The 23,807-nt window shown below is 43.7% G+C and overlaps 1 protein-coding gene across 1 annotated transcript in view; it reads right to left on the bottom strand.

Moving 5' to 3' along the window:
* Nucleotides 1-14,697, bottom strand: part of sh3kbp1 (SH3-domain kinase binding protein 1) — a gene marked incomplete at its 5' end in the record, with an annotated part of 37,511 nt that extends 22,814 nt beyond the window's left edge. Inside the window, 3 exons of the mRNA XM_083901469.1 lie at nucleotides 601-715; nucleotides 9,373-9,530; nucleotides 14,511-14,697. Coding sequence (XP_083757595.1) covers nucleotides 601-715; nucleotides 9,373-9,530; nucleotides 14,511-14,697 — 460 coding nt within the window. The remainder of the gene's footprint in view (nucleotides 1-600; nucleotides 716-9,372; nucleotides 9,531-14,510) is intronic.
* Between the last annotated feature and the right edge of the window lie 9,110 nt (nucleotides 14,698-23,807).

Genomic DNA, 23,807 nt, shown 5'->3' with positions numbered 1-23,807 from the left:
TTGCATTATTTTGTGTTTCTTTGTCATAGTTTTGTGTCTCTTTGTTGTTATTTTGTGTCTCTTTGAAATAGTTTTGCGTTATTTTGTGTCTCTTTGCAGTTATTTTGTCTCTTTGCAGTTGTTTTGTGTCTCTTTGTTGTTATTTTGTATCTCTGTAGTAGTTTTGTGTCTCTTTGTCATAGTTTTGCAGTTGTTTTGTGTCTCTTTGTCATAGTTTTGTGTCTCTTTGCACTCCTTTTTTATCTCTTTGCAGTTATTTTGAATCTCTGCAGTTGTTTTGTGTTTCCTTGAGCTCGTCCTTCACGTCGCTGTCACTCATAAATCACATTGTGGCTCTTTGACCTCAGACCTCTGTGTGTGTCTGTGTGTGTGTGTGTGCGTGCGTGTGTGTGTGCGTGTGCTGCACGTTCACATGTTTGCAGTCGCATGTCGACGCGAACGTTTGACCCAAATCCTTCCTGACGTTAATAGGATCATTGTTGGAGCCGTGACGATTTAAAGCTGTCTCGAACAACAACAACAGTGCAGGAACGTACAGCGCGCGTGTGTGTGTGTGTGTGTGTGTTTGCGTGTGTGTGTGTGTGTGTGTGTGTTGAATACCTTTCCTTCCCGGCCGAACACTGGGCTCAGACACAGGACTGGCTCTGCCATTGGAGAGGTCAGATTTGATCATTCCTGCTTGTCCTCCGTCTCTCTTCACTTCTTTCTTTATCTCCTGGAACAGAGAGAGGAAGACGATGAGGAAGACGATGAGAGAAAAGAAAGAAAACACAATTTAATAAATGTATGTAACATTCAGTCACATCTATCTATCTCAGTTTTGTTTTATTTTTAATAGTGCAATGTTTCCTGCTCCTCGTAACTGAAAATATGAGTGACTTTTATCTCGTAAATTAGGAAAATAATGACAAAAAAAACTATTTTGATCCTCGACTCATTAGATTTAAGTTTTTTTTCTTTTCTTTTAATGATTAAAAACGTGAATATTTTCACTTCTCTTTGCTCCAGATTAAGAAAAATTATCAATATTATTGTTATGATACGACCTCGCTTATGTAAAAACTTGAAGTAAAGTGTGTTTGTTTTGTGCAGCGCTGCAGACGCTGCAGAGGAAGAATTAGTGACACCTAATGGTGAGACCGAGAAGTGCTACAATACTAAAACAATCAGTTTCTTACTTTAAAAGTGATTATTCACATGTGTACAAGCACCGAAATGTCGCGTACTGCACCTTTACCCGGCCATATTTATAAAAAAAAATTTAAAGAATCACAAGACAAGTGATCGGGAGAAGACAGAAGACGGAGACAGATGGACAAACATGCAGACAGATGGACGGAGGACAAACACAGAAATCCTCATTCGTTACTCACACACGCACACACACACACACACACACACACACACGCACACACACACACACACACACACACACACACACACACACGACACATTCACAGCTCTCCTCCACATTCATCAGGACCTTGCTTACACCAGCTCGTGGCCTGTGGGTCCACTGACTCACTCACACACACATACACACACACATTCTTGTACTTGGTGCATACTGAGGACCGGGTAAAAGTGCTGACAAAGTGAGGACCAGCATTTCCACTTTATAAATCAACACAATTACAAATATCTACTTCATGAATGACATCTATAAATAACTACTGGGTGCAGCACCATAAAATGTCTGCAGGTGGAGCCCCAGAGCAAAAAGTGTGTGAAACACCAGGGCTGGAAAACCTTTTTTTTTGTACCAAATTGAGGACCTTCGTTAAAAACAGAGTAAAGCATGTTTACAACCTAAGGAAGTGATTTGAATGAAAACAAAGTGAGGACCGACCGAAAATGTCCTCACTTTGTAAAAATGACCTCACTTTGTTGGTTAAAAATCCTCACTGGTCCTCAGCATGCCACAAGTACAAGAACACACACACACACACACACACACACACACACTGAGGTTGTGTTTGGTGTAAAAAAAAAAAAAAAAAAAAAGCCTTAAGGAGACCCAGGAATCCAAAAATATCAACAACTGAAGCTCATTTAAGGCCAGTGAAGACAAAATGATGCAGGAAGTGTTTTCCTTTACAATCCCACTCCTTTACAGCCAGTTAAAAATCTAGCGAGTTAGCTAGCTGCTTTCATAAATGGTCACTTATTTTCTGACATTAGTGTTCAAAGCTCAACGGTCCTTCGGATGTGCATCAAAGCAACATATTCCAACACAATTCTACATTGTAACGCGCTAATTTGCGAAAATATATCACAACGAAAAATGTTCCTCGGCAGACGTGGCCGCCATCTTTGTTTAAAAAATATATTCGCCGGCTCGCTGAATTTGCAAAGCATCATGGGTAATTTCATCTTCCACTTCTTTTTAAACCCGCATCGGAGCTCGCGACATCTTGAGGGTTGATTATAAGGAGAAAATCACATTTCCCCTACACGTGAATGCGCAAAATGTAGGGCTAGGGCAAAGATGTAGGGTTAGGGGAAAAATGTAGGGCTAGGGCAAAGATGTAGGGTTAGGGGAAAAATGTAGGGTTAAGGGAAAAATGTAGGGTTAGGGCAAAGATGTAGGATTAGGGGAAATATGTAGGGCTAGGGCAAAGATGTAGGGTTAAGGGAAAAATGTAGGGCTAGGGCAAAGATGTAGGGTTAGAGGAAAAATGTAGGGTTAGGGGAAAAATGTAGGGTTAGGGCAAAGATGTAGGATTAGGGGAAATATGTAGGGCTAGGGCAAAGATGTAGGGTTAGAGGAAAAATGTAGGGTTAGGGGGAAAATGTAGGGTTAAGGGAGGTATTGTTACAGGGCCTAAGAGTGTAGAGCTAATCAACGAGCTCCGCTAAAGCCTGCCAACGTCGCTCCATTTATTAGAATCAGGAGTGTTGGAGCACGGGGGGGGAAACGGTGGATCCTGAGGACGAGTCTTTGCAGCAAGAAGACCATTCTTTGCATGTTCTCCCCCGTGTGCGTCCGGGTTCTCCGGGGTTTTCCTCCCACAGTCGTAAATAAAAACATGTGCTAACACACTGCTGCGGTCAATGCTCGTCTTACGGGACGGACGATCCGTCCTCTGTGCAGCACAGGGCCCAAATATACTGCAAAAACACGCATATTTTTGCATTGTTTTGCTCCAAAATCACACCAAAATCACACCACTTCGGCAGCGTGTGCAAATGATTATGAAGATATTTTGCTTTTGGAAGCAGAAAACTAATGCTGTACATTGGTACGCCGTGCTAACGAGTGCAGCGCTCTTGCTACAAACTTGGACTGGATTCATCGGCGCTCCGCTGCGGTTCCTCCTGTGGGGACGAGGAGCTAACGCGGAGTTAAAGGAAGCCCAGCTGAGACGAGGGGGAGGAAGACGAGCGTGATTCATCATCATATCAGAACAGGAAGCACCTGCGTTATGTACACAACACTGTCGTGTGTGTGTGTGTGTGTGTGTGTGTGTGTGTGTGTGTGTGTGTGTGTGTGTGTGTGTGTGTGTGTGTGTGTGTGTGTGTGTGTGTGTGTGTGTGTGACGTGTCCACAATCCCGACAGCAAAGAACGCAGTTTACACACCGCCGCCGCCTATGCTAATGCGCGACCCTTTGACCTTTACGCAGATAAACGCGGAACAACGATGCGCCGGAAGCGGCGGAACGTCCACTGTGCGAGGACGCACTAGTCTGAAAAATAAAAATAAAACTGCAACTCGGAGAGAGAGGAAAAGCAGAAGGAAACTGACAAAGCTGATATATATATATATATAAAAAAGAGATGTGATGCAACGATATATTTCCCCCTCGTCGTTTATTCAACAACGTCGTTATTGTGCAACTTTTTTATTCACTCGTCAAACTGACTTTTACACCACACGTCAGATGGTGGACGTAAAAAAAAAAAAACCCCAGGGGCCCCGCGTAGTTTAAGACGTCCAACAAATCACTGGATTCTGCCCAAAGATTCTGTCATTTTAAAGACTTATATAGGCGATAAATTTAAAGTACGGTTATATGTAACGGCTAAAATGAAATATTCTACCCACAAGTATATCCTTATGGTATAGTCTTCAAAACTACCGTTAGGCAAGGGCCTTGCGTTACAAAGTTTCCAATGTCTAAAATCACTAATTCTTACGTAATTTACCTTTAATAATACAAAGGTCTTTAATATTGTTACTTGTGTTTGACAAAATAAAAGTTAAAGTTAAAGTAAAACCTCAATTGTTTTGATTTCTGTATGCTTTACAAGGTGAACGAAAGTTAGCACGCTAACTGGCTAGCCATGGCTCAGCCAGGGCATCGCTTCGCTGGGTTCAAAGATAGTACGGTTATATGTCACGGCTAAAATGGAACATTCTACCCACAAGTATATTCTTATGGTATAGTCTTCAAAACTAACGTTAGGCGAGGGCCTTGCGTTACAGAGGCGGCCATCTTGCAAGTTTAAAAGTAAATTATTTTGCTTTCTGTTTGCTTTAAAAGGTTATTGAAAGTTAGCATGCTAACCAGCTAGCCATGGCCAGGGCATCGCTTTGCTGGGTTCAAAAATAAGTACGGTTATATATAACAGCCAAAATGAAATATTCTACTCACAAGTTTATTTGTACCGGTGAATAATCGCCTGGTTTTTGTAGCCTCAGAATAAATCTTCAAAACTAACCTTAGGCTTTGCTTTACAGAGACGGCCATCTTGCACCACCATGTTTTTTACAGTTTCCACAGTCTAATTTCACTAATTATTACGTCTTGTACCTTTAAAGGAGCTTTAATACAAAGGTGTGTTTGATAAAATAAAAGTTAAAAGTTAAAGTAAAACCTCAACTGTTTCCCTTCTATTTCGGTGTTAGAAAGTTGGCATGCTAACCAGCTAGCCATGGCCCTGTTCGCTGGGTTTAAACGTGTATTTCTTCATTATTTTACTAAAGAAAATATCAGATAATATCTATTAACATAATCCAGTAATATAAAATAAAAGTTAAAAGTAAAACTTCAATTGTTTCGCTTCCTGTTTGTTTTACAAGGTGATCGAACGTTAGCATGCTAACTAGCTAGCCAGAGCATCGGTTCGCTGGGTTTAAAAGTGTATTTCTCATTATATGATGAAAGAAAATATCAGATAATATCTGTTAACATAATACAGGAATAATCTAAAAACTGGTTTCTTCGTCCACCTCCATAATCACATATTTAGATTTAAAATGAATGTGATTATTATGACATGTTTTATATATTTAGTTATTGTACAATCTTGAAGTAGATGACGCAGTAAAACCTCTCTTCTCGTAGAGAAACCGTGACTCGTATTCATTTTCAAAAACAACAACGTCTCTTTTCTAAATCTAACGATCGGCTAAATCAGCTGCTCGACGACGCCACAGAGAATAATGTGGAGCATGTGGAGCTGATTTGTAATTCCTGCTGGTCTAATTCACAGAGGTCAGATGACTCTGCTGCTGCTCATAAACAGGAAATCCTCCACCTCTGAATGGACGCTGGGCCTGAAGGGACTTTTTCAGCTGTGAAATGACAACGTTATTGTCTGGCTTTGTTGTCTTTGAACGTTTCACACAAATGTGGGGATTTTCAGTCACGTTTTCCGAGGTTTTTCCAGAATAAAATGAGGAAACAACAATCAGTTAATCCAGAACGGATTTAATCCCACGTTGTTTTTTCGTGCGATTCATTTTAGGGATGGTTCCATATCGCCATTTCCTGTCCGATACCGATATATCCGTACGATTTGCGTTTAACACCGACGGCACATTCAAAGACGTAATTCTACAACGAGGAATAAACTAGCTTAAAATGCTACTTCCGATACGAGTCGACATCGAGCGATTCCGACCAGTATCGGACCAATACCAAGTATCGTAATGACTCATCCCGAATTTATTTCACATGTTAAAAGGATAGTTTGGATTTTGGGACATTTAAGCTAACAGGTTTAACAAGTTTCCTGGTTCGGAGTGGAGTCAAAACAGGTACTAATATCGTACTGTGGCTTTAAAATGATCGTATTTTGACAAAAAATATATCGTAGACACTGAAAAACACTTGCAAAAGTGCCTGGATACGACAATTAATAGCAAAGCTATGCTACGTACGCTAACAACAGGGTGGTTTGTCGTCATTTGAATAGAAGGCAACTTCCGATCTTATCTGATCTTGTCCTTCAAAATAAAAGCCCCCCAAAAAACTATCTGACCACTTCCTCTGCGACAAGTGTCACTTTTTTAGATTTCCAGTTAGCCGAGCGCAGAAGTGCCAGGATGCTACATTTAATAGCAAAACTACGCTATATACGCACTGCACCGTATGCTAACAACAGGGTGTTTTTTTTCGTCATTGGAATAGAAGGCAACTGTTTGTCCCGTTTTTTTTGTCGCGTCACACAGCAACCACATCCGATCTTATCCTTCAAAATAAAAGCCCAACGATCTACGCCACTGATTTTCACTCAAGGAACGTAACACGGATCCGTGAAGGTTGAAATCCTTGTTGGCGAGCAACGTTGAGACACATCTGGACACCTTTTTTGAAATTATTCGTACGTGTAAAAAAAAAAAAACGTACATGCTAACGTTCTCCTCTCACGACAAACGGCAGGGACTGAAATTCTTCTTTAGGAAGGAACGTAACACAGATCCGTGAAGGTTGAAATCCTTGTTGGCGAGCAACGTTGAGAAACATCTTTTTTTTTTAAAATTATTTATCGTACATTGTACGTAAAAAAAACGTACATGCTAACATTCTCCTCTCACGACAAACGGCAGCGACTGAAATTCTTCTAGAAATACTGATTGCATTTCACAGACTTTTGTACGATGTGATAAACGCCTATGCCTTTTAAAAAAAAAAAAAAAAAAAAAAAAAAAACTATCTGACCACTTCCTCTGCGACAAGTGTCACTTTTTTAGATTTCCTGTTAGCCGAGCGCAGAAGGGCCAGGATGCTACATTTAATAGCAAAATATGCGCTGCACCGTGAAGGTTGAATTCCTTGTTGACGAGCAACGTTGAGGAACATCTGGACACCGTTTTGGAAATTATTCGTACGTAAAAATAAAAAAACGTACATGCTAACATTCTCCTCTCACGACAAACGGCAGCGACTGAAATTCTTCTAGAAATACTGATTGCATTTCACAGACTTTTGTACGATGTGATAAACGCCTATGCCTTTAAAAAAAAAAAAAAAAAAAACTATCTGAGCACTTCCTCTGCGACAAGTGTCACTTTTTTAGATTTCCTGTTAGCCGAGCGCAGAAGGGCCAGGATGCTACATTAAAAAGCAAAATATGCGCTGCACCGTGAAGGTTGAATTCCTTGTTGACGAGCAACGTTGAGGAACATCTGGACACCTTTTTTTGAAATTATTCGTACGTAAAAATAAAAAAAACGTACATGCTAACATTCTCCTCTCACGACAAACGGCAGAGAAATACTGATTGCATTTCTGCAGACTTTTGTAAGATGTGCTGCTAAACGCCCATGGTTTTAAATAACAACATCTATCTGAGCACTTCCTCTGCGAAAAAAAGCGTTTTTTTTTTAGATTTCCAGTTAGCCGAGCGCCGACTTCTTCCAAACACATCACGTGTGTTCGCTGGTTAATGAGTTATAAATAAGAGGCAGAATCAAAGCATTTGTCTTGCTTTCACTGACGTTTACTCATTGACCAACAGTCAACAAGTGAAGGCGAGGGGGGGGGGAGGGGGAGGGGGGGGGGGGGGGGGTAGCTCACATACCATCACTTCCTGTCGCAGTATTAACTTGTCCTCACCTCCCACACACACACACACACACACACACACACACACATTCAGTCAGCTCAGGGTCAGTGATTTCCCATAACTAGACTCTTGTGACAGAGCAGTCTGGTATTACTGCACACACACACACGCACACACGCACACACACACACACACACACATACACGCAGAGAAAAACAAACCACCTGACAACACAACAGACGGACTGGTGTGAAACCGTGAACTCTGCTCACCGTTTGGCCTTTAACGCCGCTCTACTTCCTCCTTCCTCGCGACGCTTCCCTCTTCTCGACCGCCACGAAAACACACGCACACACACTTCTACTACGAAACTACCGCGGGAAAAAGATCAAATCCTCGCACAGGTATCGGAGGTTACTCCGGAGGAAAAATGGGCTAAAAACGCCGCGTTACGGGACGTTCTGTGGTCCTTTTGTGGTTAAAAAACACATATTTAAAGGGACAAATGTAGTATTTATGGGTTTATATAACCCAAAATCCACTTTTTTATACATATTATGTGCTCCTGCATTGTCTAGTCGCTGTATAATATTCTTTGTTTCATTTTCGTAGTGTTTCAAAAAGTCATGTAAAATAACATGGTCGCGGGGCCGCGGTTGCATAGCCACTGTTAGCAGAGAGACGCCATGTTTCTACCGGAGCCTGTAAGGACAAACGCGAGAGAACAAATCAAGCGTCTCTTTACTTGTAGCAGGAAGTCCCGCCTCCACTCTCTCCGCTTCGTCTGCTACGGCCGCGGTAGCTCCGCCCTCTCCCTCGCCTCACGAACCTCATCTGCTGACACGGAGAAAGACGACGAGGACGACATTTGACCGGCTGAGGACACCGTAGCGCTCAGGGAAGGGAGGGGGGTGAGCAGAGGAGCAGTTCTTTGTTGTAAATTTCAGCCTCTACTTACTTCCCCTTTAAGAGTGCGGCAAAAGCTTTGTTTTTGGTAATTGAGGGTGGGTATATATATATATATATGTGTATGTGTACACATACTGTTAACTCTTCGTTCTCCCTGCACCAAAGTCCATCGAGAAAATCAGCGTTTTTTTTAGCGCACAGTCGAACAGTAGCAGCTGCTGCTCGACTGCAGCTCCTCCGGCCTTATTTTCTGGTAAAGTTGTGTCACTTTAAAAATACAAAGTACATAAAAAAGAAAGTATTTCACACACGGAAGACGTCACGCGACACACTGATGCATTAACGACTGCTGTTTTTGCCCAGATGTAAAAAATCGCAGGTTTTCTCTATGGGATTTGGTGCAGGGAGCGAGAGCCGTTTATATATACATATATATATATGTGTATATATATGTGTGTAAATAAAGAGGCAAACATGTTCTAAGTATGCAAAGTCGGGGGTTGAGAATATATTAATACCTCATAAAACTAGTACACTTAAACATAAAGATCGCAGAAACAAAAAGAAACTCCGGCACAGCGCTCCGCCGGGAGCGGCATGATTAGTGTTAGTGCTGCTGTGGTTTTATGAAGTGTTCAAGAGAGGGAACAGGAGTGTGTGTGTGTGTGTGTGTGTGTGTGTGTGTGTGTGTGTGTGTGTGTGTGTGCGTGTGTGTGCGATTACTCACCCTGACAAAGTTATCGGGGAACAGTCCCCTGCGTCCTCCCAGCTCTCCCTCCCACCAGCCTCCATCGTCTCGCCGTATGCCCACGATGACGTCGCCCACCGTCAGACTCAACTCATCGTCCTGCTGAGCCTCGTAGTCGAACTCCACCACGGCCTCCACTGAGGGACACGGAGGACACAGAGGTCAGAGGACACAGAGGACACAGAGGTCAGAGGACAGAAGAAGACAGAGGTGAGAAGACAGAGGACAGACGACACAGGAGACAGAAGAAGACACAAGACAAAGAGACACAGAGGACAGAAGAAGACACAGAGGTGAGAGGACAGAAGAAGACAGAGGACACAGGAGACAGAAGAAGACACAAGACAGAGGAAGACACAGAGGACGCAGATGTGAGAAGACACAGAGGACACAGAAGACAGAAGAAGACAGAGAGGACAGAGGACACAGAAGAAAACACAAGACAAAGATGACATAAGAAGACACATAAGACAGAAGAAGACACAGAAGACAGAAGACAAAGAGGACAGAAGAAGACAGAAGACAGAGGAAGATAGAAGAAGACAGAAGACAGACGACAGAGGAAGACACAGAAGAAGACAGAGGACAGAGGAAGATAGAAGAAGACACAGAGGACAGAAGAAGACAGAGGACAGAAGAAGACATAAGAAGACAGAGAGGACAGAAGAAGACAGAAGAAGACAGAGGACAGAAGAAGACACAGAAGACAGAAGAAGACAGAAGACAGAGGACAGTAGAAGACAGAAGAAGACAGAGGACAGAAGAAGACACAGAGGACAGAAGAAGACAGAAGAAGACAGAGGACAGAAGAAGACAGAAGAAGACAGAGGACAGAAGAAGACAGAGGACAGAAGAAGACAGAAGAAGACAGAGGACAGAAGAAGACAGAGGACAGAAGAAGACACAGAGGACAGAAGAAGACAGAAGAAGACAGAGGACAGAAGAAGACAGAAGAAGACAGAGGACAGAGGAAGACAGAGGACAGAAGAAGACACAGAGGACAGAAGAAGACAGAAGAAGACAGAGGACAGAAGAAGACAGAAGAAGACAGAGGACAGAAGAAGACAGAGGACAGAAGAAGACAGAGGACAGAAGAAGACACAGAGGACAGAAGAAGACAGAAGAAGACAGAGGACAGAAGAAGACACAGAAGACAGAGGACAGAAGAAGACAGAAGACAGAGGAAGACAGAGGACAGAAGAAGACACAGAGGACAGAAGAAGACACAGAAGACACAAGACAGAGGACAGAAGAAGACAGAAGACAGAAGACAGAGGAAGACAGAGGACAGAAGAAGACACAGAGGACAGAAGAAGACAGAGGACAGAAGAAGACATAAGAAGACAGAGAGGACAGAAGAAGACAGAAGAAGACAGAGGACAGAAGAAGACACAGAAGACAGAAGAAGACAGAAGAAGACAGAAGACAGAGGACAGTAGAAGACAGAAGAAGACAGAGGACAGAAGAAGACAGAAGAAGACAGAGGACAGAAGAAGACAGAAGAAGACAGAGGACAGAAGAAGACAGAAGAAGACAGAGGACAGAAGAAGACAGAGGACAGAAGAAGACACAGAGGACAGAAGAAGACAGAAGAAGACAGAGGACAGAAGAAGACAGAAGAAGACAGAGGACAGAGGAAGACAGAGGACAGAAGAAGACACAGAGGACAGAAGAAGACAGAAGAAGACAGAGGACAGAAGAAGACAGAAGAAGACAGAGGACAGAAGAAGACAGAGGACAGAAGAAGACACAGAGGACAGAAGAAGACAGAAGAAGACAGAGGACAGAAGAAGACACAGAAGACACAAGACAGAGGACAGAAGAAGACAGAAGACAGAGGACAGAAGAAGACACAGAGGACAGAAGAAGACACAGAAGACACAAGACAGAGGACAGAAGAAGACAGAAGACAGAAGACAGAGGAAGACAGAGGACAGAAGAAGACACAGAGGACAGAAGAAGACAGAGGACAGAAGAAGACATAAGAAGACAGAGAGGACAGAAGAAGACAGAAGAAGACAGAGGACAGAAGAAGACACAGAAGACAGAAGAAGACAGAAGACAGAGGACAGTAGAAGACAGAAGAAGACAGAGGACAGAAGAAGACAGAAGAAGACAGAGGACAGAAGAAGACAGAAGAAGACAGAGGACAGAAGAAGACAGAGGACAGAAGAAGACAGAAGAAGACAGAGGACAGAAGAAGACAGAGGACAGAAGAAGACACAGAGGACAGAAGAAGACAGAAGAAGACAGAGGACAGAAGAAGACAGAAGAAGACAGAGGACAGAGGAAGACAGAGGACAGAAGAAGACACAGAGGACAGAAGAAGACAGAAGAAGACAGAGGACAGAAGAAGACAGAAGAAGACAGAGGACAGAAGAAGACAGAGGACAGAAGAAGACACAGAGGACAGAAGAAGACAGAAGAAGACAGAGGACAGAAGAAGACACAGAAGACACAAGACAGAGGACAGAAGAAGACAGAAGACAGAGGACAGAAGAAGACACAGAGGACAGAAGAAGACACAGAAGACACAAGACAGAGGACAGAAGAAGACAGAAGACAGAGGACAGAAGAAGACACAGAGGACAGAAGAAGACACAGAAGACACAAGACAGAGGACAGAAGAAGACAGAAGACAGAGGACAGAAGAAGACACAGAGGACAGAAGAAGACACAGAAGACACAAGACAGAGGACAGAAGAAGACAGAAGACAGAAGACAGAGGAAGACAGAGGACAGAAGAAGACACAGAGGACAGAAGAAGACACAGAGGACAGAGAGGTGTTTTTCCAAACTGGGTCAAACAAACACAAACAACAGTTTACTCCTGACCTGCTAACATCACAGAGTCTGCTGAGTGTTTCATTTCCTTTAAATAAAGTCTGGATTCACACACACACACACCCACACACACACACACACACACACACACACACGCAATCAAAAATAAAAATGGCCTGTTGTCAAAAATGCACAAATAAAGGTCCTTGTGGGGGAGGTGGAAAATACCTGCAGTGACGACAAAGCTCACAGTGAATCCAGTGAAAACACACACTTGCCCTAATTCCATCAGTGCAAACATGAAGCTGGATGATAGTCTCCGCTCTGTGACTGTGAGATTAGGATTTTTTGTTTAATTTCTGACAGTTTGAGGTTGATTTACAGTGACTCAGACTCACAAAATGGGTCTATTTTCACGTTTTTCTATCAAAGCGAACACTTCTATTAAACGTCCACCTCTGCAGACGAGTCTCCCACTACCTCCAAATCAAATCAAAGTGTTTTTAATACACAAACAAAGTTTTTTCGGCACTGAAAACTGATCTTTTTGCCAAACCCCAGAGAGAAAACCGGCGATTTTTTACATCGCGGCGCACGGGAGTCGTCGATTCCACTTTCTGCCTCCAACTTTACGTTTAAATCGTCGACTCCCGAGTCGTTGCGCGACTTCGGCGTGGGAAATATTTCATTTTGCATTTGTTAAAGTCACACGGGCCAGGAAAACGAGGCAGGCAGTCGACTGACAGCCGCTGTTTCACAGTGGGCTAAAAAAAACGGTGATTTTCTCTATGGAGTTTGGTGCGGGACAGTGATTTGGTTTAAAAAGTTGCGTTTTGAGTATATATATATATATATATATATATGTACGGAAGCGTATTGCATTCACTTGAAAAAAAAAAAAATCCTGTTTTTCTCACTAATTAATTTTCGGTTTGATTTTTTGAATATTTTTTTTTTCTGTTTTTCTGACTAATATTTTTTTTCCCTGTTTTTCTGTCTAATATTTTTTCTGTTTTTCTGAGTAATTTTTTTTTCTGTTTTTCTGAGTAATTTTTTTTTCTGTTTTTCTGAGTAATTTTTTTTTCTGTTTTTCGTGCAAATCTTTTTTCCCTGTTTTTCAGAGTAATTTTTTTTCTGAATTATCGAGAACTCTCGCGAGAACCTCCAACCTGCAAGTGACTGCCATACACCCATGGATATACATCCATGCATACACATACGGTGACTCCTTCCCGCACATACATGCCTCATAAATGATCTACCGTAGCGGGTCAATTAAGGTAAGGCGTGTGTAATTAGTTACACACAGGCTATGATACTCTAGTTAGTTATGTTTTGGACTGTATCCTTCTATCGTAAGCCTATCGCTCAATGTAGCAGGTAAGGTGTTTATGACGAACGTGTTTATGGGCATGATTTCAGTTGTCAGGTAAGCTAGAAAAAAATTTGCACGAAAAACAGAAAAAAAAATTACTCCGAAAAACAGAAAAAAAATTACTCAGAAAAACAGAAAAAAGATTATTCAAAAAATCAAACCGAAAATTAATTACTGAGAAAAACTGGATTTCTTTTTTTTTTTTCAAGTGAATGCAATACGCTTCCGTATATATGTATGTAGTACATCCATAAATAGAACTTTATACGCGACGATATCTTCATTTTATGGGTTAAATCATTTTTGCAGCTCCAGATTCATTTTATTTGGGCCAGAAAATGTCTCTTTTGACACTGAATGTGGACCGTTTGTCTCCCCTCGACTCAATAAATCCTCTATCTAATATACGTTTGCACTAAAAAAACACACACATAAACGTGCGTCAGTGGCCTCTCTCCTGGAGCCGTGCTATAGTTTAGTTAACCCTAACCCTGCACACACACACACACACACACACATCGGGTTTAATCTGCGTGGGCAGCTAATAAGGGGGTTGTGGTGGTGGTGGTGGGGTGGGGGGTGGGGGGGGTTTGGTCGCCATGGTAACGTGAGCACAAAGGGGGGGTAAGATATGACTCAGACGCGCAGAGCATCCTACCCGAAAACCCCACACACATACTGCAGCATAGAAAAATGTATTTAATTAATTGAAGACCGTACGAAGGTCAGGAAGCTGCTGCTGCTGCTGCTGCTGCTGCGGGTTCACAGGTGCATTGTGGGAAGAAAGGGAGGGAGACGTATGCAGGAGGAGACAACGCAGAGGACAGGAGGAGGAGGAGGAGGAGGAGGAGGTGATTCTGGGCTCGAGATAACGCAGCGAGCGAGCGTTCGGCTGCGGACGAGGCGGCGACGTGGCAGACGCGACGCGACGTGCTCGCCGCCGCGTCGCGTCTGCCACGTCCTCGCCCTCGGCTGCGTTGTTTGCGAGGAAGTGGCAGGAGAAACCGTGAGAGTGGAAGCGGCGGCTTCTGCAGGAAGCTGCTGGTGGTGGTGGTGGTGGTGGTGAGGGGGGGAGAAGTGAGTCCAGTGAAGTGATCGCTGGTGGCACAAACTACTGTCACTGTGCACATGTGTGCGAGTGGCATCACGGCGTGGCACAGGCGCGGCACGGGCACGGCGCAGGCAGAGGCAAAGGCACAGGCACAGGCACAGGCGCGGCATAGGCGCGGCATAGGCGAGGCACAGGCACGACATGGCACAGGCGCGGCACAGGCGAGGCATAGGCGAGGCACGGCACGGCACAGGCACAGGCACGGGCACGGACACGGGACAGGCGAGGCATAGGCGAGGCACAGGCACGGCACGGCACAGGCACAGGCACAGGCACATGCACAGGCACAGGCACAGGCACAGGCACAGGCGCAGCACAGGAACGGCACAGGCACGGCACAGGCACGGCACAGGCACGGCACAGGCACAGGCGCGGCACGGGCACGGGCACGGGCACGGGCACGGGCACGCACACGCTTTTCACACACGCCCACCCCCCGGTGGAGAGGATGACGATGGCGGCTCGGCGCGAAGCTGCGTTTCTGTTAACCCTTAGCGCGCACAGAGCGTCACAAGTTCCGAGTTTCAAGCTCGTTTTTGCTCGCTTTTACGGAACCAAAGAAAAACCCAACATAAAAACGGGTCTATTTTGTGTCTCGACTTCTGCACAATTATCATCACGACTCAGTTTGTGGGTTAAGTGCAATCGAAAGTTAAAAGCTGCGTGGCGTCGTCGTCGTCTGGTGCACAGCTGCACAGGCAGCGAGGAAACGAATCCTGAGACGCATTAAACACAGGATATAAATTCATAATGACAACAGCTGTGTTGTATCTGCGCACTCTGGAAAAATGTACTTTTACTGCACTAAAGTGGGTAGTTTGAGGTCCGCGATGTGTTAAAAACTGCACTAACCTCATGTTCTCGCTGTTAAACAGACCTTTTTCCTAGTGAAAACTGATTTTTGTCTGATTTCGTAAAACACGTTCACTCCGTGCACCAAACCCTATAGAGAAAACCGGCGATTTTTTACATCGCAGCACACAGGAGTTGTCGATCCACTTTCTGCCTCTAACCTTACATATAAATCACTGACCCCGTGTCATTTTGCGACTTCGGCATTGGAAATATTTCATTTTGGATTTGTTAAAGTCACACAAACGAGGCAGCAGTAGAACGGCAGCTGGTGTTTCACGGTGGGCTAAAAACGTTGATTTTCTCTATGGAGTTTGGTGCAGGACACAGTAGTGACTTGGTTTCAAGGTTTCAAGGCCATAAAATGACACCGATTCCAGTTTGCAATGCACGAAAGACTGATATTGTTTCACAAAAAACGTTAGCAAGCCTACAGACAAAACAAAACGTCCTCTCGGTGTGGTAGTGGTCAACCGCGCGCCCATACAGGAAGTGAGACGAGGCCGGTGCCGAGCAGCAGCAGCAGCAGCAGCAACAGCAGCTGCACTGAGTTTAGATAAGGGGGAAACAGCGCCGCGCTAACCTGTCATTAAGCCGCGCGCATGTTTCAGATCTGCTTTGGCCGATGATGTCACGAGCAGCTGCGAAACACTGGAGTTTGGACCGGAGTCAGAGTCGCCCACACACTCGCTCACAACTGTGCAGCAGATCTGCAGACTTCAGCGGATTCTCCCACGTTAAAGGAGTCATATTTTAGCCTAATTCACCAAGTGAACCTAGTTCCCTGGTGTCCTAATGAACACGTCTGTGACATGCTTTGGTCAAAAATACCATAAGGATGAAGCACCGCAGCAGTTCAATCACCCTGAACAAAACAGCCCCGTTCACAACGCTCCGTTTAGTAGTCATCTCTTTAGGTCCACCTTAAAGGAGATCCACCTTAAAAAAAAAAAAGTAAAACGTAACTTAAGGGACAGGAAATGACATCGGCCGCAGAGGCTACTGGGAGCTAACAGCAGTTAGCATTTGGCAAAGTGATCATTTGCAGGCTCTAGTATCTACTGGACAGATAAATCCTCCGAGGCTGGAAGTTTGTGTAGAACTCTGCGCTGCACTGTGGAGACAACAATAGAACTTTTCAAGGACTTTGAGGTTTTTCGGATACCGTCGCCATCGCCAGCACTCTCGCGCGTTTTTTTACGGGCAAAGCGGAGCTCCGCGTGACAACGGTTCCGGGAATTTAGCGCATTGTGGCGTCCCGATGAGCGCTAAAGTCAACATGGCGTGTTTTATCTCCTGTACTTAGACTGAGGAGGAGCACAAAAACATGACCGGGTCATCTTTTTTCACACTTTGGCGACTGATGGGACCTCCAGAGTCCCAAATATAAGGATTTAAATGATTTAAAAGTTGATTTTGCATAATATGGGATACCTTTAAAGGAAAAAAAAATCCTGTCCATTCTCTCTCTGTCTGTGTGTCACTGAGAGGTTTTTCATTCACTCTGCTGCTGCTGCTGCTTCCAATCATCATTGATTTAGCTTCTTAACTCGTGGCACTGCTTCCAGAGAAGGGACAGCCTTTCTGGCCTGGTTTGCAGTTCCTCACTGACAAGAAGACTAATAACGACAAAGAGGCGCGCTCTTTACCACACGTGGCTGCTTCTACGTCTTCGTTTTTTTTAACGTTGTGTAAGACGCTGTCCTCGTTTCGTTGCTAATAAACAGACGTAACATGAATTCCGAGCGACTCAGATGTTCGTCAGCCACGAGACCTTTAGAGGCTCGCCTCAGTTGAACCTGTGCTGGACTCATTTAAACATCATCAAGCAGCTAGCATTTAGGATATGCTACTTATATGTTTGTATAAGCGTATAATCACTAGCGCTGGGCACGCTAGCGGCGTCAGCGTTAGCGTGAGACGCGTTTCTGCGACGACTGACAGGATAAAGATACAAGTGACGTCATGTTTATGTGCCGCAGCACCTTCTACCAGTTAGCTTCGTTAGCTGCTTTAGCGGCGTTAGTGCGGTCCAAATTCCATAGAGAAAACCAGCAATTTTACATCACAGCACACAGGAGTTGTTGATCCACTTTCTGCCTCTAAACTTACATTTAAACGTCTCACTTTGCGACTTCTAAATTTGACGTATTTCATTTATCAAACGAGGCAGCAGTAGACTGGCAGCTGGTGCGTCAAGGCGAGCTAAAAACGCCAATTTTGATGACAGATACTAGAGCGCTGGGCACGCTAACGGCGGCAACGTTAACGTAAGACGCGTTTCCTTGACGACTGACAGGAAAAAGACGTGCGTTAGCTCTGTTTGCTCCTTCAGCTGCGTTAGCGTTAGCCTACAGTCGAACTGGAGCGGTCTGTTTATTAAAGAAAAAGAGCAGCGCAACAAGTAACTAGCGTACCTGTGTACTGCGTGTACACGTGTGCCTCTGTTTTTAAAGTTTAGCGTTACTTTAGAGACTCGTTTTAACAACCGGGAGTCACGCAAACGTGACGTAACGCGCGTCTTTTTCCACGGGTCGTCATGGAAACGCGACATGCGTTACCGTTGACGCCAAACGCCAAGCACTTATAATCACTTTCAAGCTTAAAAGGTTTGCTTGTACTTCAGGCTAGGCCTTTGCTACGGCAGCCTGAATGGACAAAACCAAGCAGAACACGCAAGTTGGTGTTTTCAAGCTCAAGTTTACCGCATAAACAAAGAAGGATGACTTCTTGTCCGCTACGTCAAATTACTCGGCTAGAGAAAGATGTTGGTAATCATAACTTAAATCGTACGAACAGTACTTAGCGCGTACTACGAACAACCCTTTCCAGTACAGGCCGCACAGGCTGCACTCGAAATCGCTGCTAGTGGAAAGAAACGCGAATTCGATTAAACGTACGTAGAACGTTAGACTTCCTGTTCTACTTCTTCTTCTTCTAATTTCGGACAGGCTGTGGACTGATGCTGTGTTCACGCCAGACGCGACGCGGATCGCTCTAGCTAAAAAACAAGGGTAACACAGGTTGCTAGCATTGCGGAATCTTTCGACTTTTGTGAAAAATCGGGAGATTTCCACCCAAAAACGCGAAATTAAAACGTGGGAACGCACAAAACGCCACTTTGTGGCGCGGTTTGCGTTCAGATCGTTGTCGCGTAAAGCTAGCCTTAAAGGTGCATTATGTAATAAATCATAAAATCCTCCTAATATGTCACAGTCACTCAGGAATAATGTTCATATAACAAACTGAACTCACCAACAACAACAACAGTACGGACAAAATATTTGCATTAAAAAAAAAGTATTTTGCAGACTGCAAATCATGTTTAAATGTTTTGAAATCACGTTTTGGCGTCATGTGGCGCCACCTACCGCCGTCTACCAGTCACTGCAGTCGGCAGAGTTGCCGGTTACGTCAGAAAACGAAACCAACAAAAAGACCTCGGTATTTTGAATTTTGAGTGTCGTAACCGCTCGTGGCCACATTCTTACATATGGCGCCTTTAATTTAATGTCCTTACTTTTCCTCGTTGTTTCCCAGTCTGAGTGTGAATCACATGGCGCAAAGAATGCAGTCGAATTCCTCGTACGCGTCACGGGGACGCGAACATGACTCCGATCCAGCGGATTAATAAACGGAGTGTCCTTTTTTGCGCAGACGACGATAAGAAAAAGAGGTAGCGTGGAAAAAGAAAAAGGAAGTAACTCCTCCTCCCCCTCCTCCTTCACACAGCTGTCCTTTTAAGGAACCCTGCGTTGACTTCCATTCATTATTCACAAACCATAACTCAGTCACGTGTTAATCCCCAAACTTAACCAACTCAATCTGACTCGTTAGCGCCAGGTTTTCGGTCTCCACGAGGAGGAGGAGGAGGAGGAGGAGGAGGAGGAGGAGGAGGACCACACCAGGACCAGGACCAGGACCAGGACTGTGAACGTGTCAACATCTGCAACTCATCAATGAGCGCAGAGACCGTAATCCTGAAATGGACACGGGCGCACGCACGCCCACGCGCTGGAAAACGTGCAAAACGTGCGAAAACGGCGTACGCGCAAATGCACGAGATACTTCCCGAAAAAACGCCACTGAAGGTGAGAAGAAGGAGAGGAGGAAGAAGAAGAGGAAGGAGAGGAAGGAAGGGAACAAGGAGCTGAAGCAGGGACTGCGCGCATCTGGAGCGCGCGTTCGTTCCTGCTCATCCAGATGCGCGCAAATCGAGCGCCGGGCGGCTATTTTTGGAAACGAGCGTAGATGGAACATGCGGGAGAGGGTTAGGGAAAGGGAAGGGGAAGGGAAGGCAGAGGCGTCTCACCCATTGATGTGTCCCGGTGTTCTCTGCGGGGTCCTCGTCCTGGCTCGCTGCGGTGGCTCGGTGCGTGTTCGCGGCTCCAGTCGCACTCGCAGATCCGCTAAAGCATCAGCAGCGGCAGCAGCAGCGGCGGTGGCGGCGGCGGCAGCGCTGAAACGGGAGGAGCGTCAGATGAAACCATATTCCTTCCTCTTTTTTTGTCTCCAGTGACACAAACACACACACACACACACACACACAGAGAGAGAGAGAGAGAGTGAGCAGCGATGGAGAGCAAACCTCCCTCTCCCCTCGCTCTCTTTCCGTGCTGCCTTCAGGTGCACTGCGTGAATCCCGTGCTTACAGAATTAGCGCACGCTCTTTGTCGCACACACACACACACACACATTGAAGAAAGGCTTTAAAGTAAAGTGACGCAATCCACGCATCACAGATGGCGGACGCACAGTTAGTGACGAGGCAACGCCAAAAATAAACATGTGCTATAATAGAAAAAAAATTATATATAATAAAATGAACATGTTTACAGTGGTGCAAGGATTACTTTAATTAATTGATTATTCATTGTGTTGATGTAGGCAGAAGTATTTATATAACTTATATATGTTCCTACCTCAGTACTATTACACACAACTCAATTTACACCCTATTTTATCCCAAATACAGGAATCTTTACAATGTTTTATACCAAGTTCTTAATGTTCATGTGGATCAAACTGCTGTTCTTCATCCTTGTATTTATTTTAAAATGTGTATTTTGGATATTATTTTTGAAACCGGTTTATGTTTTTACTTTGTTTTCACACACACATACTTTTTAAAGTGTCTTATATCCTTTTTTTCAACGCAACCTATAGGCAGTCTCATGGAAAAAATTATATGTATATATACAAATATTATACGTATATATCTATACGTCTATGTATATACATAGACGTATAGATGTATACGTATATATGTATATATACGTATACATATATAAACATATACGTATCATCACCATCACCACCATCATCACCACCATCACCATCATCCACACCATCACCAGCATCACCATTATCATCACCACCATCACCATCATCACCATCACCACCATCATCAACACCATCACCATCATCATCACCATCATCAACACCATCACCATCATCATCACCAACATCACCATCACCACCATCATCATCATCACCATCATCATCACCAACATCACCATCATCATCATCATCATCACCATCATCATCACCATCAACACCATCACCATCATCACCACCACCATCATCATCACCACCACCATCACCATCATCACCCCCATCATCATCATCACCATTATCATCACCACCACCACCATCATCACCACCACCACCATCACCATCATCACCCCCATCATCATCATCACCATTATCATCACCACCACCACCATCATCACCACCACCACCATCATCATCACCATCATCACCACCATCACCACCGTCATCATCATCATCACCATCATATCACCACCACCATCACGTTTGCTCTCACTAATCGTTTCCTCGTGCAGAGATGGAGCTCCTTCCTCTCCTGAGGAGAGACGAGTACATTTAACACAAAGTGCTGAGGTGACACCATCTGGGACAGTGTTGCTATGACATGATGATGATGATGATGATGATGATGCTGCTGTACCAATTAAATTCTGCCCCCTACTGTACATGTGGGATTTTACACACACACACACACACAGTGGGATGTCTCATTTGTGCAAACACCATCTCCCCGGCACCTTTCTCCCATTTCACCCTCTCACTGCAGACTCACGGTCCAGAGACCGGATTTGACCAAGTTAACTCGACTTCAGAGGGAATTACATAAACGCTGAAGCTCCAGCTGCTTCATCGTCGCTGAATATCTTTCTCTCTCTGCACAGGAATGATTTCTGGGGTTGTTTTCCTGCACATTTGTGTCTGTGGTGGTGTGAGCGCTGGAGGCGTCAGAGGCCAACTGTCCTGGCACAAGGTGAAGGGAACCTTTGTAACCTCCGGCAAACAAAGGCCAGTCTCTGTGAGTCCGTCTGGTCACAGGATAATGACAACGCCGTTGGTTGATTCTCTTCTTATTTTAGCTTTGGTGACATTGCTAGAATTTCCCCTAAAGGAGATAGATAATTATAATAATACATCTAATCCCATCTCATGTTATGTTTATTATTGGGTTATTGAAATACACACCTTTCAATCCCTTCTATATAGAGCTTATAGCTATTCATATCTTACACATAAATCCATCCTGATGTGTTAAGATGTCCCAGAGATCGCAACTGAATCAATGGGATATTCCAATAAAAATTAGCTCAATTTAAATTGCCGCCAAAGTAATCTGGATTAGATTTAGTCTGATGGTAGATTGTTTGATCCTGAATGCAAGTTTTGGGAGAGCTATGATTCCTTTGTATTACATCTTACATCTTTATTTAGCCATCTGAACTCCAGTGGCTAGGGTAACGCCCCCTTCTTCTTGGGGGGTGTGTCTATTTTTTTTCGTAAACCCACTCAATCATTGAATTACAGTATTAAGTATGACCAACAGATGGCGCTTCTCTCACACGCAGTAAGAAAACACTACAACATTAATCAAAGACTACACCATTAAGAAGAAAACGCTACAACGTTAAGAAAACGCTACAACGTTAAGAAGAAAATGCTACAATGCTAAGAGGAAAACGCTACGTTAAGAAAACGCTACAACGTTGAGAAGAAAACGCAACGTTAAGAAGAAAATGCTACAACACTAAGAAGAAAACGCTACAACCTCAAGAAGAAAACGCTACAACGTTGCGAAGAAAACACTACAACACTAAGAAGAAAAAGCTACAAAGTTAGGAAAACCTTACGTTAAGAAGAAAACGCTACAACACGAAGAAGAAAACGCTACAACGTTGAGAAGAAAAGCTACAACACTAAGAGGAAAACGCTACAACATTTAGAAGAAAACACTACAACGTTAAGAAAATGCTACGTTAAGAAAACACTACAACATGAAGAAACACTACGTTAAGAAGAAAACGCTGCAACGTTAAGAAAACGCTACAACATTAAGAAGAAAACACTACAACGTTAAGAAAATGCTACGTTAGGAAAACACTACAACATGAAGAAACACTACGTTAAGGAGAAAACGCTGCAACGTTAAGAAAATGCTACGTTAAGAAAACACTACAACATGAAGAAACTACGTTAAGAAGAAAACGCTGCAACGTTAAGAAAACGCTACAACATTAAGAAAACACTACGTTAAGAAAATGCTAAGATAAGAAAACACTACAACATGAAGAAAACGCTATGTTAAGAAAAGGCTACAACGTGGAAACTGAAAAATCCTCACTGTCTTAATTTATTCACATTTCTCTGACATTAATTTAAATTTTCTTCTGTGTTCCTGCAGATTTGCTTCCTGGTAAAAAACAAACAAAGAAAAACTAAGTTGTTTGAAGCGATGAGTGATTTTATTAGTGATAAAACAATAAACATCGGAAAATAATCAGAAAAACTTTCTCTTTACACAAAAGTCAGATTCAAGATGTTGCAAAGAGGGTTAAAGATAAAGATTATAAACAAGTAGAAAGATTAAAGTAAACATTTAAATCTAGGATTATGTTCATGAATCAAAGAAAACACAGTGAACTGAACATGACGACGTGTTAGAGCTGAAACAATGACTCCAATAATCCAGGACTATTTTCAGGATTAAAAGCAGATTTCTGATCGTTTCAGCTTCTTAAATGTGAATCTTTTCTTTGTTTCTTTGCTCCATAAAAACAAAGAAATCATTTAAAAACTCAATCATTTTGTGTTTGTGGACAAAAACAAAGACGTTTGACAACGTCATCATTTCCACGTTTGACAAACTCTGATCGATGTTTTCTGACATTTTCTGACGTTTCATCGACAAAAAAACAAATGAAAATGAAGTGATTTACGAAGAGAATCGTTAGCTGCAGCTCCACTACG

Source organism: Microchirus variegatus (genome assembly GCF_963457635.1).
Source record: "Microchirus variegatus genome assembly, chromosome: 15".
Lineage (NCBI taxonomy): Eukaryota > Metazoa > Chordata > Actinopteri > Pleuronectiformes > Soleidae > Microchirus > Microchirus variegatus.
The sequence above is the reverse complement of the archived record's forward strand: the minus strand, read 5'-3'. Positions and strand labels throughout refer to the sequence as shown.